The sequence below is a fragment of the Macrosteles quadrilineatus genome, unplaced genomic scaffold (genome assembly GCF_028750875.1).
Source record: "Macrosteles quadrilineatus isolate MER2022 unplaced genomic scaffold, UCM_ALF_1.0 Scaffold_5__1_contigs__length_97177068, whole genome shotgun sequence".
Taxonomy (NCBI): Eukaryota; Metazoa; Arthropoda; class Insecta; order Hemiptera; family Cicadellidae; genus Macrosteles; species Macrosteles quadrilineatus.
Window position 1 is genome coordinate 46,860,672 of NW_026542598.1, and position 19,710 is coordinate 46,880,381.

General features: G+C 35.1%; 1 protein-coding gene across 1 annotated transcript in view; it reads right to left on the reverse strand.

The window, feature by feature from the left end:
- The window catches only part of LOC128993943 (uncharacterized), a 95,231-nt gene that overhangs the window by 65,167 nt on the left and 10,354 nt on the right, over window positions 1-19,710 (reverse strand). Inside the window, exons 4-6 of the mRNA XM_054418086.1 lie at window positions 12,032-12,100; window positions 9,116-9,204; window positions 7,890-8,133 (exon numbers count right to left, since the gene is read on the reverse strand). Coding sequence (XP_054274061.1) covers window positions 7,890-8,133; window positions 9,116-9,204; window positions 12,032-12,100 — 402 coding nt within the window. The remainder of the gene's footprint in view (window positions 1-7,889; window positions 8,134-9,115; window positions 9,205-12,031; window positions 12,101-19,710) is intronic.

The window sequence follows — 19,710 nt, forward strand, 5'->3', positions numbered from 1 at the left end:
AGAAACCCACCTGAGGAAATAATAGATCAGGAATTAATTGAACTAACTTTAAATAGACAGGAAATTGAAACCGAAAACTTTGAAGAACTTCAAGCAAAAGATCCGTATTTAAAACAAATTAAGTTAGCTAAACTATCACCAGATTCTGTTCCCAAGAAAATAAGACATGAATCCAGAAAATATGTAGAGCGAGATAGCATAATATTGTATTACAAGCATTTTAACTGAAGTAACACTGAACATTTATTAGCAATACCTCAGGAGAAGGTTAACGACATATTGAAAACTTTTCACGATAACATTTTATCAGGAGGACATTTTTCGAATTTTAAAACTGCAAAGAAAAGAAAATCTCGTTATTATTGGCCTAACATGAATCAAGACATTGAACACTACACAAAAACATGTGAACAATGTCAGTTTAGGCGATCTCCCACATATAAGCAATATGGTAAATTAAATCCCCAAATACCTCCAATAGCACCATTTGAAAGGATTATTATACACTTTTTAGGGCCAATAACGCAAAGTCATGGATACAAATACATTTTAATCATCACAGACCCTACCACTAGAATGGTATACACGCGTGCAACACGAGCCGCGGATTGTAAAACCGTAGCTAAAGTACTGCTAGATCTGTTTTGTTAATATGGTGTGCTAAAAAACATAACCCACGACCAGGGAACACACTTCATGGGACAAGTTCTTAAACAGTTGTTACAAAGTTTAGGGATAGAGCAAAAAGCTAGCCCCTATGCACAACGAGTTCAAGGTTTAACTGAAAGAGCCAATTTAGTAATTAAAACAGCAATTTCCCACTACATTGAGGAAAATCCACACAATTGGTCCGACATTTTGAAGTATGTTACACTTGCCTATAATACTACCATAGCACAGGTTACACGCCATTTTACTTAAATTTCGCACGAGAAGCTAGACATCCATCTGATTACATCTATACACACGAAGATCAGGACACGGACATCGTAAAAGCAATCAAACTAATTCACAAAATTAGGACAGAGGTTCCCAAAATCTTAGAAAAAGCCCAAAATAAGCAAAAATCTTTCTTTGATAAAAAAAAAGAGATTTAGACTTACAGCCAGGGGATGAGATATTAATTAAATATGCTACTGATCACACAAAGAAATATAGCAAATTTCAAAACTGTTTCAAGGGGCCATATCACATTACCAGGAAAATAAATGATTTGACCTACATGGTAGCTCTAGAAAAAAGAGGTAGATTGTGTGAAGAGCCGGTACATGTACAAAATACTAAGCCATTTCATAGAAGATAAATACATATTATTAACGTTTAGCCCTAACTAGCATCTTTAAGCTTGTAAATAATCATCATGTTGGGAGAAAAAGGAAAATATTATTTAATTTACATCAAATCCTGAAGAGTATTATAATTCACAGCGTTATAGTTAATAACGACACAAATAAAAATGTTTAATAAAGTCATAAATGGAAGTTACTGTACGATAATTTATAAATAAAATACGTGACATTACGAGAGGAATACATTTATCAACTCATAGCAATTATAAAACGATCAGCATAAACGAGAAGAACAATAGCCTACCCATCGTGTAAATATCCAATTGATACACAAGAAACAACACAGCAAGAAACACGAAACCTGATGCACAAACAATAAGAAATCAAATAACGCACATAGCTTCACACGCGAAACGGAACAAACATCTCACTGAGTTCTCAAGCTTGGACGACAAAGACAGGAGCTTCATGACTCCAGCAGAAATAATAATATCTTATGGTCTCGTATATATACAGGACGGACACACGAAAACACGAATACACGAAAACATTTAGAGCGCGTGCACGGCTTGAAAACTGACGACCGACTGTTCAATCCTGGTCACTGCAGGAGTTACGTGGATGACTGGAACAGCTGATAACACGGTGTGCCAACGTTATCTACTCAAATTATTACTTTCCTGTTTGATTTATATTATTCTCTCAAAAATTGGATTGGCTGCTGAATTTGTTTGGGAGTTAATTACTAAGTTGGGTTCTTTAGTTGTACTGCTGTAGATATGGAAATTTTCGATGCAATTAAGTTTGTGACTTTTATTGCCAATATTAGTCCAGTGCAATTAGCTCGAAAATGGCAAAATTTGGGAAATAAAAAAAAGTTGAAACCTGTTGGAACTCATTTATTAAGGTCTCCTGAACCCACAGAAGAAAGTCCCAGAAAATATCATGGGGACTTTTCCACCATTTTGAAAAATAAGTCGGCCATGTTGAATTTATGCAAGCGTTTACGGAAATGGGTGTTACTAGTAAACTAATAGACTTAAAAACCTCCTGTTTGCATAAAAATGTCTTGTAAACTCCAGGCTAGATATTAAATATAAAAATTACCCAGCCGCAGCAAACCTGCAGATTAAGCGAATTTCCACTTGCCTGAATTTATTTTAAATTAAATCTATTTAAATAACATTAGGTTTAACGAGTACCTAAGTTTGCTGTTACAGGTAGCCTAATAAAATGTGTTTTTAGTAAAATATTAGTAGATTAATATAAAAAGATAAATCTTCCATGCTTAATCAATATATTTCCATAAACAAGCAAACTACAACATTTTACAATATTCCCCATAAGAATAACAAAGGAAATTTTAAATTTGCAGTTTTTTTTTAATTTTCTCCATAACCATTAAACGTACAAAAACATTTTGGGATACTGAATTGTTTGTTTTTTGTACGCTATTTAAATGTCCTGGAGAAATTAGAAAATTTTGTGCTTTGACGTTCATAAATTTTAAAAACAAATTTGTATCCCATAAAACCACGTTGTTAAACCCTGTTCCCATAGTCTGATCATGCTGGTTCGCGAAATCATTCAATTTTATCCCGCTTTACACCTTCACACCAAATTTGGTTAAAATCAAACAAAAATTACTCAAGGCTACTTCCCTATAGAGAAATTCACTAAATATGTGTTACTTTATTTTTTATACTTTTATTTACTAACCTAAAACTTATTTATTTTTACATATTGTAACTAATAATTAGCATTTTTCACCAAGTATCCTTTTGGTTTGCTGTTATAAGGAAAACTTTTAATACAAATTGTAGAGAATAAAATCTTTCAAATACACTAAAAGGCTTTACCTAAATATTTTAACCATCCTACTCAAGAACCAATAGAAGCATTCGATACATTTTCGCTCAGCCGCTTGACGGCCCGGCCGTTTTCGTCACATTTCCCTTAAAGCTCCAAAATTTTTGTTTGAACGTTGTGGATATAGTAGACTGGATCATTCACTAGTTAATATTACCACTAGATTAACAGGTCGTCAAGTTTATCTTCAGTAACTGGTAGTTGTATTACCGCACCCAAATCCTGCACAGTGTCCGCTCATATGTGAATAAGATAACGAGCTTCTTCGGCCAAAACAATACTTCTCGCAATTTCCTTTGCAGTTGCAGAATATAAGATTAAGTAGATTTTGATGAGCAGGTTGTTGATGAGTTGTTACAGGTATTAGACACTGACTAGCACTTAGTTTCCAGCCCCAGTCCGTAGCTGGGAGATTAACACCTTTCCACTGCTGAATTTGATGATAAGCCCTCAGGGTGTATTGGAGGGCTGCTGCTTTGGTTGGGGGAATAGAGACGAGGTTGGATTTACACTAAGTCTCTGCTTTGCTATCGTTCTTATGTACATGCGGTGCCTTGCAATGTTAAGGTCAGTTAACACCATATATTTTGGCTATACTGACGGATTCCCGAAGTCCTGCGTCGTTTTGGAGCTTCTTCTATGCGGTTTTTTTCCTTTGCTGAATATGGCATAGGTTGTATCGCAACCTGCGTGAATGCGGGTAGCAGGAAAAGAAAATATTGTAACTCACCTAAACCTTCTTGCAGTTTCCTAATATTAAAAATGAGGTAAGGTTTGTTTCCTTTGGCAGGAATGAGCATGAATACGTTGCATCGAGTGAGAGTAATCAACAATATACGAAGGTCTCTTTTTTTGTCCCACTAGTACCAAAGTCTTTGTTGGGGAAATATGCAGAGCTGTTGAAACAATGAGAGTGTCTGCGGAGATGTAACTTGTGAAACCTGGCATCCCACGTTTGTGAGGTGTACAGAAAATAGAGCAATAAATATTGATTTGTTGGTGGGGTAGCGGGGAACTCTTTTTTAAATTTTTGTATTACCAAATTATCCTCATTTTACTCATTTTATACCCTAAAAACTCAAAATTTCCCAATTTCTCTCTAGACCTTTTTAAAGAGATTAAAAAACAAATAATTTAGTATATCATAGTGTTTTTTACGGTTAATGGTTATGGAGAAAATTTAAAAAAACTGTAAATTTTAACAAGGGGGTTGTATGGGACAGAAATTTGTTTTTAAAATTTTTGACTGTCAAAACACAAAATTTCCTAATTTCACTCTAGAAAATTTAAATTGCGTACAAAAAACAAACAATTCAGTACCCCAAAATGTTTTTGTACGGTTATTGGTTATGGAGAAAATTAAAAAAACTGCAAATTTATAATATCCTAAGTTATTCTTAAGGAGAATATTGTAAAATGTTGTAGTTTGCTTGTTTATGGTAATATATTAATTAAACATGGAAAATTTATCCATTTTATATTAATCTACTAATATTTTACTGAAAACACATTTTATTAAGCTACCTGTAACAGCAAAGTTAGGTACTCGTTAAACCTAATGTTATTTAAATAGATTTAAATTAAAATAAATTCAGGCAAATGGAAATTCGCTTAGTCTGCAGGTTTGCTGCGGTGGGGTATTTTAATATTTAATATCTAGCCTGGAGTTTACAAGACATTTTTATGCAAACATGAGGTTTTTAAGTCAGTTAGTTTACTAGTAGGTAACACCCATTTCCGTAAACACTTGCATAAATCCAACATGGCCGACTTATTTTTCAAAATGGCGGAAAAGTCCCCATGGGATTCTTTGGGACTTTCTTCTGTGATTTCAGGAGACGTTAATAAATGTTTTCCAACAGGTTTCAAAATTTTTTTGGAATTTCCTTATTCAAATGCTATTTGCACTAGACTATATGTAGTATTTCTAAACTGTTTATGTCGGAATAATCATGGTAATACTGTTGAATATGTTCGGCATAATTTGAAGTAGGGTTGGGTTTCTTAATGGCGCTTATGTGCTCTTTATATCTGGTTTTAAAGCACCTACCAGTCTGTCCAATATAATACGAGTCACATTCACCACACTTAAGTTTGTAAACACCTGGCTTTTCCAATAATGGTGTATTCCTGTGTCGAGGAGCAGACAGCTTACGTTGGAGGCTATTACTGGTTCTGTAAGCAACTGACTAATTGTGTCTACTAAAAGGACGGGATGCTAAACGTTGGTTTAGTTTACAGAACTTCATGGCGTATTTTTTATCATCTTTATCGACTTTATTGTTGACTTCAGCAGAAAGATGCTATCAAGCAGACTCAGCATCTAGGTGCATTGCCTTTGTACGCAATCTCATTCAAACATTGTGAGATTGTATCTTTTCCGAGTACAACACTTAACATCACTACTTTTATATGAAATTATATTCAGATCAAAACATTCCCCAATTTATATTCAAACTAAAGATATTATCAAATTCAAAATAATTTTATGACTATTTATCTTGCGAAGATATCTAGTCTAAGCGCGCAGTCTAGATGCTTCATGACATTTAATAGGGTATAAACAGAAAGAATGATTAATTACAGATATAAACAATCAAACTTAAAATAGAAAGCTGTTCAATACACAAATACAATTAATTCATATGTCAATGTACACCAAGCTTTTAAGTAACATCTATTAAGAAAATGGAAATTATCAAACAACGAACTTGATCTACTTATTAACACAAATTTATACAATGAATACTGATAGGATTTCCTCTGGATCGTAAGTTTATTTATGGAATTTATGGAATATATCGTTCTTATTTAATCCATTACAATTCAAATTATGTAAACCAGTGGAGCAACAAGAGGCTACACAACAGGCTGACACCGCACAGTAGCACAATCCAATGGACGATGCGAAGACATCTTCGAGTAACTGGGGCACTAAAGATTATTTTTCGGGGACGACAAATTTTCCCCGCTAAATTTCATTTATCTGCAATGAAACAATTGCAATGCTAAAATGCTATGGAATGGGCGGGAAACAGGTCCACGACGTAGAAAGTGGTGAAGGAAGTAGTCAAGGCGAGCAGTGCGGAGTGTGGGAACCGTTGGTTGCAGTTAGATTATGCATCTGCAAAACCAAAAGACTATGGGAAGGGTGGAAAACAGGTCCACGTCGTAGGAAGTAGGGAAGGAAGTGGTAAAGGCGAGAAGTTCTGAGTGTGGGAACAGTTTGTGGCAGTTAGATTAATGTACATGCCGCAATACTAAAATGCTGAGGGAAGGGAGGGAAACCGGTCCACGACGTAGGTAGTGGCGATGAAAGTGGTAAAGGCAAGTGGTACAGAGTGTAAGAACCGTTTACGGCATTTACATTCATTAGTTAGATAAACATATATTGGATTTTTAATCATTTTTAGGTGATATAATAGGGCCATCGTTAGTATGTGTTATACAGGGTGTTTTTTTTTTAAGTGTGCCACCATTGGGATCTCAGTAACTTATGCTTTTACAGCAAACTTTAAATGGGGAACATTCCCTTGTTTTTGAAGAGGTTCAAAAATAATTAAATAAATTTTTTGTAAATGACCGCCATTTTCCAATATGGCGGTCAACTTTGAAATTTCTTATGGAACACCCTATATTTTATCATGGGGGTAGAACATGCAATTTAAAAACATTTTTATACTTGACATTTTTTCGATAAACCCACTCGTTTAGGAGTTACAGCTTATGGAAAAATGACTTCCGGTATACATTTTACATCATGTAGCTCCTAAACAAGTAGGTTTATAACAAAAATGCGAAGAGTTAATAAGTCAAATAACTCTTAAAATTGCATCCACATTCCAAAAAGACCGTAAAATTCGTTAAAAATATTAATTCTATTATTTCAAAAATGGCGGCCATTTTCCAAAATGGTGGCAAACTTGAAAAGTAGAAAACTGTGTATTTTATGGTCTTTTTGGAATGTGGATGCAATTTTAAGACTTATTTGACTTATTTACTCTTTGCATTTTCGCTTTAAACCTAGCATGCTGTAGCAGTTAGGTTAAGTTAGATTAGTTTAGTTTGGCTTGGTTTTGTTTATGATAGGCCTCATAACAAATAAGGAGATAGGCTTCAATTAATCAAAGGTCGTTTTGTACAGGAAAGATGGATTTACCTCCTATCGATAACTGTTGGAAATCCATTACGTATATTACCAATGACTTTGGTTACTTAATGGATGAGAAGTTAGGATTGTCGTTGACTAAGATTTGGTTGATTTGCCCATACAAATAACATTGTGTTCACCAGTGACACCGGTAAGTAGGCTAGGTGCGGGTGGACTTTTCCATTATTGCGCTCACGTTGACTCATCCCGTTACACGCGGAATAAGCGTACTACTAGTATATAAAATATAGTCTCTAATAGTTATCTGGGAACTATTAAATTTTGCTACCTTCTACATGTTATATAATCTTTCAAACAACGAAAGATAAGCGGTTAAAGTTTTTAACCCGGAAAAAGTGTAGAATAGTCTTGTATGTATAGTAAGTTGAGTAAGCAAACAAACAAAATGCCTGTACTTTGCTAACAAACAAACCAACTTTGCTAAATACTGTACATATTTTAGAATTGACATTTTTACATTTAGAGCAGTAAAAGCAATACATATTATCAATAAACAGTGAAATTTTCACATTTATTTATTTTTAGGAATGCTTGATACTTTTTACTTATCCAAAACTAACCTTAAACTCGGTTTTGGTGATGTAGAATTCGAGGTAGAACGGCTGTCCTGGATGGAACGGAAAATTTTCTTTACTTGAACCCTGAGACCAGCCCCACTTTCCATTCATGTGGATATTACGGTATGTAAAGGTTCTTCCATTGTAACCCATCATTGGATTAAAATGGAATCCAATGTCAGAATAATCGTCATAGTCATAATAGTCATCGTCTTTTATCTTTCCAACCAAGAAGTTCACCTCAAACCTGAAATAATTGGAGGTTAGTTTGTCTGATGCCTATTTATTCAGACCAACTTAGTAAAATATAAATTAGGATTCTCTTGAATAAGACTTTAAAATCTTTTACTGTCTTGCAATACAACAACATTAAACCACGAACATAAATAAAAAGTATAAACTGCTATAACATGCCTATATATTTTACATGGAAAAAGATTGGAAAAATTAGGCTTTAAAATAACTTAAATTAGGTACCCATTTTTTCCGAAGCTCGCAAGAAAAATCCATTCAGATAGACTATTGATTTAGTTTGTCATACAATTTACAAAAAAACCTGTTAATTTTAGAATGTAGAATTTCAAAAAAGAAAAATCTGAAACTTGTTCCACACGAACAGGATTTATATAATATTTTGTTTGAATTTAATTTTTTTATACAGGTTTGTCTACAAACAATGACTTTGTTAATCCATGCTATATTTCATAGACATTAAAAATTATAATTAACCAACACTGGAATGTGAGTAACACTTTTTCACTTTAGTTCTTTTACACTTCGCGAGATAGAAACTCACAAATCATAATAGGATGAATGACTTGTGTGTTGAAAACCAGTTATAATTATTTCAAAGACTTATCAAAATTACTAAAGATAATTTCAATTTAAATTTGTTTACGCCATTTTAGAATTTTTATGGTTTTTCTAAAGGGAAAATGTAAACCGTGATCTTGTAACGATCCTCCTTTCCTAGCCTACTTGTAGTTTGCATCAATAATTAGCAGCCAAGTGACAAATTGTCACCTGGGTCCAGAATTGACTTTGCTAAGGATAAACAAGGAACATTCAGATTTGAAGTCAAGTACTGTAACTACTCAGCTACTCAGACAATCAATCCATCCATTATAATATTTCACCTGTGGGCAAAGTGATCAAGTAATTAAGTAATGATTATTTTACAATGGGATTTAAGTATAAATATTTTGAAAAGAAAGAAAAGTTTATCTTACCATTTAGCATTGTCATTCAATGACCCTTCAACTACAACAGAAGACTGTTCATAAAGTTGAGACGTCAGCTTGTATACCATAAATATTCTCTAAAAACAATTACTTTATTAATACAGTATAACATTGACAACGAGATTGTTGATAGCATGAAATCCATAAAAGTGTTATTATTTTATTTCCCTAATATTTATTTTCAACCGACTTCCCCACTACCAACAAAAGGAGGAGGTTCTCAATTTGATTTTTTGTGGCAATTTTTTATGTATGTTCACCAATTTCTCTGTGATTCTTTTACCGATCAGCGTGGTTCCGCCACTAAAATAACCAGGAGAGTTTCTATTTGGTACCATATATAGCATTATGTGTGTAGTATTTGTTTCGGTGAAAAATACTGAAAATCTCAAATATTCAAAATTTTTCTTTTGTTTATATTTGTGCAGAGGAGGCATTAATTAAATAATAACAATAATAATAATCCTACAGCTGTTAGTTAAAGCCATTTAAATGAAGCTACATAAAAATCTTCATGAAACAGTTGTTTTATATTGATTAATAAACTATTTCTTGCCATGGAGCCTAAATAAATTACATTGCAAAAATGAATTTCGTTTTGGTTACTATAAAAAAGGTATTTCAACGTTTGACCTGATTTGTGTATAATTTTGTTTTGATTATTGAATATTCTGACTTATAAAAACATAGTGAATATCTGCTGTATAATATTGACAAATAAAAGTGTATTGTAAAAACCAAATCATTTGATAAAAAAGGTCCAAATATAAATTAAAAGCAATTATTCCCTGCACGACCTAAGAAGTGTGAGAGTGCATATGTGGCGTGTCACCGTCCCTAAATTAAGTGTACCTAATATTTAGTTAAAATTGTCCATCAAAATATAGGTGTGTTAGGAAGAACTTTAATTTACTTTTAGCTGAACTTGAAGCTACCAGCCTGTATCCAGATACAATTGTTTTGAGCGAAGTTTGGATTATGTCAAATGAAACTTGTTTGTATGATATACCAAACTATAAATTGTATGCTAACTGTAATGACGGTTATCGAGCAGGAGGTGTCATTATTTATGTCAAACAAAATATTAAGGTTTTAAACTGTCATAATGTCCAATCCAATACTGCCGATCTAATTAAAATTAATATTAATGTCAATGGTCAGGATTTTCATATATTTTCCTTCTACAGACTGCATTTGTTTTCAAAAGAAATATTTATTGACGAACTTGGACGAACTGACTATTGAAAGAAATTTGAGAGGTAATAAAAATGTCATTTTTATTGGTGATTTGAACATTAACTTACTTGAGAATAAGTTAACAACAGACGAATATCTAAATGTACTAGCCTTAAGTGGATTAGAATGTATGAGTATTGAAGCTACAAGAGTAATTCCTGGTTTTGAATCATGTCATTTTGTAATAATGCCTAAAAAATGTCATTTTGTTTTGTTGTATCTATTTGTAACTATTTGGGAAAATAAACATTATTCTTATTCTTCTTATTCTTAGTTGTATTTTTTTTTGCTTATGTATTTATGTTGTAACAGGTTCCTTAGTTCTTTACGGCCTTTAGGCTTATCTAACGGTGAATCACGTGATTTCAATACAAGTGTAAAAACAAAGATACGCATTGAAGTGACTTGATCCCGTATTGGAATAGGGAAGAGGCACGCGGACATTATCATCTAGGTATTAATCGCGCTTCACCTATCATACTGTTCTTATCATTTCTCAAAGTCTATATATATACACGCACATTGTTCTATAATATTCAAATACATTTTAAATTCAAGTTTTCAGCATCAAATCTCTTATTTTATTTTCATCATCCCAAGTAATTATTTTATCATCTCATTTTATCTCCGTTGTGTCATTAGGGCCTACTCTCCCTTAATTAGAGTAGTGGTGGCAGCGATACCTCCTGTAGACCCTTGGACTATGGACTTTACTCGCATAAGAAAGTATTTAAGTATAACCACTCACGTTTACCAGTTCCAAGTTCACCTTCGCATCAGCCTGATCAATTGAATTGTCATCATAGGATAAATGCAACTAACAGTCATCAGCATAGGCGTGCACATTGCAGTTGTGTACGCTACTGGAAAGGTCTGCAGCGTACAAGGTGAATAAAACGGGACCTAGAAAGCTCCCCTGCGGCACCCCCTGACTTTGTCAAGGGTACATGAGACATCAGTTTCCGCTCTAGTCTTATTTTATACTTTTTCAAATACGTCTGCACCCAAGCAATTATATTATCCATGAATTTAAGATGTCCTTCATTACTCATTAGCAAGTAGTAAACTGTAGCTTATGAAGTCAACCACCTGAGAATAGTCAAGCATTAATACAGAGCTATACCTGCCTTGATTCTACGTCCCAAACAAGTCTGCAAACATATTTGCCAGCGCATTTCAGGTACTATTCTAAATTCTGACTGCAGTATAGGAAGTAATTGTTCTTTTTCTACACGTTCTAAATTTGGTTTTATTGCTAATGTTTCTAGTACTTTTGAAATGACTTGCCAGCCATTTGCCATTTACTTAATCAAGATGTTGCTGTGATCGTGGGAAACGACGACGATGTCTACACAACCACGGAAGACAATCAAATTTGCGGTGGTCAAGGAAGACGATGATGGTTATTCCATTATGGCAGAGATGATCGGGAGTTTGAAGTGATCACAGGAGACGATATTGATGTCAAAACGACCGGGGGAAGGGGAATTCCTCCAGGATAATCAGAATTTCGGCGAGACCGCGGGAGCTTATCATACATTTGCCGTGAACAAGAAGGACGATGATGATATCTACATGACCGTGGAAGGTGGTTAGAATATTGCCGTGATTATGGCAATATGTCCACGACTGTGGGAAATGATATTAAGGCATATACCAGTATATTACCTCATACGCGCGGTCGATCTCCATCATAGGATGTCCAACGTCCGTCTGCACTCTAACCACTGGTTTTGCCTAAAATTCAGATAAATAAAAAAACCTAAAATTAATTGTTTTAGAATGGACAAAAACTCAAGTCTTTTCGTTAGCCAGAACGTTAAGCCATGATTACGTTGCACCGCCGAGTGTTATGACTAATTTTTTTATTCAAGTCTTTCAAGGTTTGTACCAAGCCTATTCGCATTTATATATAAATCGTTCAAGCCTACGTCTTTTAAAAATGTCGGGGAGTGTCAAAAAATCAACATTTCCAAAACACGTACTATATAAAGCTTGAACAGTAAAAAAAAAGGTATGACACTAGTTGGCGGAACGTAGGCATGGCTCAACGTAGACAATTTGTTATGTATATTATAAAGAGAACAATAAATATAGAACAATAAATAAATTATCCTAACAAAATTTAAAATTAAGTTAAACAAAAAGTGTGTTGATACCTTTTCTAAATTGTTTACAATATTCATATCCAATATTCTTTGTAGTATGTTCATAACCTTGTTTACTAACATTCAGTGTATATCTATATATGAAGGTAAGAGTGTATCTAGGTAACGTTTAAAGGTTAAATTTAAAGTTAATTTAATTTACCTGTCATAACCTAACAAAACATGCTGATAACGAAAAAATCTAAGATTATCAAAAAAATAGTTCTGTTTATAAAATAAAATTTAAATGACTCAAATTTAATTATATATTTTTTTTATAAAATAAACTGTCATAATCTAACCAAACTTGCTGATAATGAACAAATCGAATGAAGGTTTACTAATGGAAAAAATAGTTCTGTTCATTAAATAAAATTAAAAATGCCTCAAATTCAATTACTGTATATGATTTTTTTTATTATATATAACTAAACCATCTATCATAACCTAACCAAACTTGCTGCTAATGAAAATATCTAATAAAAATACCCCCGCCGCAGCAAACCTGCCGACTAAGCGAATTTCCATTTGTCTGAATTGATTTTCAGTTAAATATATTTTAATAACATTAGGTTTAACGAGTACCTAGGTTTGCTGCTACAAGGAACAAAGTGTGTTTTTGAGTAGAATATTGATAGCTTAGTACAAAATAAATAAATTTGCCAAGTTTGATCAAAATATATCCATAAACAAGCAAATTACAACATTTGACAATATTCTCCATAAGAATAACATGGGAATTTTAAATTTACAATTTTTTTAATTTTCTCCGTTACTAATAATCGAACAAAAATACTTTTATATACTAAATTATTTGTTTTTTTAAGCTCTTTAAAAAAGTTTAAAGAGAAATTGGGAAATTTTGTGTTTTGAGGGTCAAAAGTGAGAAAAACAAATTTTTACCCCATAAAACCCCCCCTAAAGCCCCGTTCCCATTGTCCGATCATGCTGGTTCGCGAACTCATTCAAGTTTATCTCGCTTTACACCTTTAAACCAAATTTCATCAAAATCGGACCAAAATTACTCAAGTTATCGCGTTCACGGACGTATCTATATATATAAAATCCAATGTATGTTTGTATGTTTGTCCTTTATGGACTCCAAAACCGCTGGACAGATTGTAATGAAACTTTCAGGCATTATTAAGCATTATTCAAGGATGGTTTGTGTGAAGTTTAGTGCAGATCCGTGAAAAGGGCTCCGCCACAGTGGCTCTGGAGTTTCCCATGTTAACCTTATGAGTAGGTACTCATATTTAAATGGAATTAAAGAATCTTAACAGCTGGTTCAACTAAAGAATTTGATTCTGTGATGTTCATTAGCATTAAAAAGTTAATAGGCTTACCAACAGGGTGCAGCACCATTATTTTTTTAAATTTATGACAACAGTTAATATGCAACCAAAAGGTGAGTGAGCGTAGCGAACGAACTTCAACCTGGAGGCGAGTTAGCGTAGCGAACGAGCTAACCTGAAGGCAAGTGAGCGCAGCGAACGAGCTCCAACCTAAAGGTGAGTGAGCGTAGCGAACGAACTTCAACCAGGACGTGATTGAGCCATTGCGAACGAGCTCTCTTGAAAATGAACGAGCATTTGACATAAAACCACATTAGGACAGGACGACGTCTATCGGGCCAGCTAGTATATATATATATATATAAATCTATATATATATATATATATATATATATATATATATATAAATACATATATAAAAATTTGGACGAATGGTGTTTTTGGCCTCCGGGGACATCAAAATGAAAAAGTAAATCGGTCCCGGGTCTAGGTCTTACCGTGCCACATACGGTAATAGCTACTTCCCTATAGGGAAATTCGCTAAAATCAGTGCCTCCGATGGGTTTCGAACCGGCTACCTTCAAAACGTGAGCTTGATGCGCTACCCACTACACCACCGTGACGATGGCTCTGCATCGTCACGTTGCGATAATGGAGTTCGCTCAAGTGGTGGTTTTCTGTCGGGAGGGATAGTTCTAAAACTTAATAGCTATTTACCTTATAAGTGTAGTAAGAGCGGTTTTACATCACGCAGGTGAATGTTGTGCAACGAGCGGACGTGAGCTGCATATTCACCTAAAACACGCTCTTGTGTAACGTACAGATTTTTACCTGACCCGACAATATACAGGGGGTTACGTATAACTTTTTTAATATTCATTTCACTCATCTTCTAACAGTTAAGTTCTTTACAAACAACTAGCTGGCCCGACAGACGTCGTCCTGTCCTAATGTGGTTTTATGTCAAATGCTCGTTCATTTTCAAGATGAGCTCGTTCGCATGGCTCAATCACGTCCTGGTTGAAGTTCGTTCGCTACGCTCACTCACCTTTAGGTTGGAGCTCGTTCGCTGCGCTCACTTGCCTTCATTTACATTTGACAACAATTCGAAAAAAAAATGGAATAGAAACCTATTTGATAGCTCTCATTTGTTATGCAAAGATTTGTTTTTAAAAATTAGGTTATCATCACAACAGCTGTTTCCTTAATTTAATTTAATAAAGAAATGACAAACATGGCATAATAAACAAAATAAAACCTTCTTCCATAAGATTAACATGTAAACTGCAAAGGGCCATAGGACGCTTCCCTTAAGGGTTTTTGAAACGGAAACAGGCTATTATGTTATTCTAGTACCAAAGGAATATTCCTGTAAATTTTCATGCCAATTGGTTCAGTAGTTTTCTAGTTATAAACGCTGTAACTAACACAACTTTCTTTTATATATTAAGACTAGCAGTTACCCGGCGCGCGTTGCTGCGCCCAAATAAAGTTGTTTACAGAAATACATCATGATAGTTTTTAATAAAAAAATAGTGAATGAAATAGAAAATACAATCAATTTCATTGTAAGGCCAAAGGATAAACAATGTTTCTTGTCTTTTGATTTGGTGTATAAATGTACAAATTTTCAGGAGTACCAACTCGTGAGCATGCCACGTATAACTGGCCATGTGAAAAACAGGAATTTTCCAAATTTAAGCCTGCAGTAGTCAAAGATTGCCCTTGTGCCTTATTGATCGTAATGGCAAATGCAAGACGTACTGGAAATTGTAGTCGCTTAAAATCGAATGGCAAATCTGAGGAAATCATTGGTATTCGTGGGATACTTCTTCTCCTTTGAACTTTCCATTTATAATGGTTGCTTCAATCAAATTTCGAGTCAATTTCTTTATTGTCAGTCTTGTACCATTACAAAGCTTTGGTGGATTCAAGTTTCTTATAATTATAATTGGCGATCCTAATTTCAATGTAAGTAAGTGGGGTGGCATCCCTGGTGACTCCGTTGAATTCAAAAGTTCGACTGGATAGTTTACCGCTTGTCCTTCATCTATTACTGAGTCAACCGATTTGTATTTGATCAATTCTCCAGGCAATTTCAATTGAATTTGATCATTTAGTTTGTTGACGTCATCATTTTTGGGAGCCATAATTGCCCGCTCACAAAGCCAATCTGGATTTTTGAAGTTGGTTGTTAAATTCGGAAATACCATCTCTACAACTGATTGAATATTAGGCTGCATTTTACAAAACTGTGATGGAAACGTAATCTCGTCAGTTGTCCGGTCGATTTCAATTTTGCCATTTCCCAAGTCCAAAAGTTGTTTTGAAAATGTTTCTGCAGAGTCCTCTTTCAATAAATGCACACACATGTTTGTTGAGAGAGTGATTTTTTTCAACATGATACCACAAAAAGGATGCCTTTAGGCACGCGTTCAGCTCATCCGCAGGTGTTGATCGTGGTATAACAGGCAAAGTTTGGCGAAAATCCCCAGCAAGAAGGATTAGAGCGCCTCCCATTGGTTCGGGGTTTCCTCGGAAATCCTTTAGAGTGCGGTCAAGTGCCTCAAGTGATTTTTTGTGGGCCATCGTACATTCGTCCCATATAATAATTTTACTTGTTTTAAGCACTGTAGCCATCCCTGAATTTGTTCTGATGTTGCAGGTTGGGGTTTCTGTCTGATTCAAATTCAATGGGAGCTTGAGTGTCGAATGTGCCGTTCGTCCTCCATCCAGAAGTGTTGAAGCGATTCCCGATGACGCTACTGCAAGTGCTATTCCATTGTGCATTCGGATTGAAGCCAGAATTAAATTTATGAGGAAAGTTTTCCCTGTGCCACCTGGAGCATCAAGGAAAAAAATTCCACCACTTTCATTGTCTACACGTTGCATTATTTCGTCGTAGGCATTTCTTTGATCTGGAACCAAAAGTCTTCTATTTGTTTCTACGATTTGTCGTAGTTCATTTATGTCAAATTGTTGTTCTCTTACCAGATCATTATCTTGCAAGTCTGTTCTTTCTCGTACTGGTGCCGGCATACCAAATTGACTTAGGACTTTGTTGTTGATCGTTATGCAAACATTCTCAATAAGTAATAGCGCTCCATTGAAAATTTCATTAGAATATTCCACATTTGGATTAGTCCGGCGTGATTGCCGAAGAATGTCTTCGCTGAGGCTTTCACGATGCATTTCCCAAAGTTCTCAAGGATTCGAAGGTGAACAGGTTGTCAAAATTATAGCGAACAAATTTCGAATTTGATTAGGATGACAAGAAAGTGATGCTTCTGTAAGCGTTATATTCCAATGGTTGTCATTTTCAAGTAAGCCTAGCTCATAACATGCCTCTCTATAAGTTTGATATTCTACGCCATTCACAGTTTTCAAGGCAGAGAATGATGTTGGGCCTGTAATAGTATGCAATAGTAATCGTAAGTAATAGCATTCTGCATTATTTGGGTGAACTGTGTACACGCGTCCTAGAGCATCTGACAAATATATACCACCATATTCTGGAACAATTGCACCTCGCTTCCTTCTGACGAACTGTTTTGTCGAAGGATTCCAAGTGTAATATTTTGGCACTTCGTGATACAACAATGTCTTTGCAAAGTCGTCGGATTCACACAATTGAAAAAAAGCCGTCAGTGAAGTGTTCTGTGGTTGTGCAGCTTTGCTTTGCACATTTTGATTGATAAAATATACTCGCTGGCCATTTTCTAAGTGAACAGAGAGATGTTGAACAGTTGGATAGCGTTCATGGATCTCGAATCCAAAAATACGCCATGCGGCTTCATTACTACTGATGTAGCGTCCCATTTGGAATTGTGTAATTTCGTCACCTTGATTCGATAGTCCAAAAACTGCCATATCACTACCCTTCTGGACGTACTTACAAATGTATTTGATTGATTTTACAGAACTGCAATACTCTACATTAATGTGGGCGTCGAACATTTTCGAAAGCAATGGTGAGTACGGCACAACCCATCGGTTGTCGATGTCAACATTTACATCTCCCATTTGTATAGTTATCGTGTGTCCACCATCATCGGGATTCCTCCGCCTGTACAATGGATAGCTGTCACCTCCAGTTTGAGTTTCATTGATTAGATGACGTGGATATCGTTTTGTACATCTGCCATCCTTCATACATGGTGAATTTACATTAAGCGCTCCGCATGGACCATGGATCATATGCTTCTTGATTGTATAAAAAAGTATGGGATCCTCGTCCCGATTCGGTATCTCAGCAGAAATGATTTTATCAATCTGAGCTGGACGGATTTTTGTCTTCAACCAAATCAAAATATGGGCATGAGGAAGGCCTCTTTTCTACCATTCAATTGAATATCAATTATCAATCAATTATCAATCATTAAGATGGGGACGCCACTTAGGTGCGTATTTTAACCCAAATATGAGTGAAGGATGAGTGTAGAATACATCCAGCATTGAGTTTCTCCAAAAACTTGATTCTTGACGATGACGTTTATCAGTTTAGTTAACTTTTGCTTGAATACTCGTGAGCTAAGATCATGTCTGTGAGTGGAATTTTGGCCCTCGAGAAGCAGATCTGTGATTTCATTCCACTTTGGGTTACATGTGAAGGTGATGAAAATGTCTGGGCGTCCATACTTTCGTACATAAGTCATTGAATCTTGAGCATATTCGTGCATATGCCTCGGGCTCCCTGTGTATGTTGCTGGTAGAATTACCAATTGTCCAATATCAGCAGCATTCCCATCATTGCGAATTGCATCACGCAAGTGAACGTATTCTTCAACACGCAACTTTTGTTGATTTAACCGGATGAAAAGAAGACGTTCACTTTCAATCTTTGCATACATATCAACGATAAACTGGTGGAATAGATCACGGCCTGTCAGTATGTGTAGTTTATTTCCTCTGAACGGATCATAATGCGATATGCATAATAATCCATACAGGAAACTTTCTTTGTCGTCTCTAAATTAGTTCTGGGATCAATTTGTTTTATATTGAAATGATATTCATCTTCTCCATGCGGAAATAGCATTGGGTATTGGAGAGCGTCATAAGATCGATGTGTTTCTGAAACACGTTGCAAAGTCGAATCGTGCCGTTGAATGACTATGTCTCGACGATTAAATTCGGTGCCTACCATTACAACTGCTACATCACCTGATACCGGAGCATTGAATCTTCTATCGTGTTCACCAAATGGAGTTTTGTCCGCCCATATTACAACTGCATAGTCATCTGATGGCATCTGATCAATAGCAGATTTGAATAATCGTATGAAGCTGTTGTGTTCATGAAACATAGTTTGTAAATTCAAAATTATATCAGGTCTGGTTCCAACACCAATTAACCTCCGCAGTTGGACTTCTCTTTCTTCGTTGCCAGTAAAAAATATTTGCAAAAACTTTTCATCTTCACCTGGTGAAGGAAGCAATGAACCAATTTTGTGGTAAATTTGACCCTGAACTTTAAATGTCGGCATGTAACCGGCGTTGTTTACAATGTTTGTTGCACCGAAAGAAGTCATCTGAAAACATGTGTTGTACTTACGGATGTTTTGCAGGACATGTTTAGACATAGGATCGGTTCCAGAAAAGTAACTCAGGAGTGGTTCAGGGGGCTCAGTCAATGGAGGCAAGTTAACTTTACCATTGGAACAGCACATCCCAGGAGTTTCCTTTTGGAATTTTAAGGCATTACAATGCAAACAAACTACATTCATTTAACCAATATTCACGTCACTGTGATTTTTGTAATCATAGTCTTTGTCGTAGTTAAAGGCCTCCAGCCTTAAGTCTAATCCCTCTATTCTTTGAATTATTCTTAAACGGTTAGCATTAAGTCGTTCGTTTCGCTGTTGGGCCGACTCTGTTGCTCTAGAGGCAGTCATCCGATTCCGCAA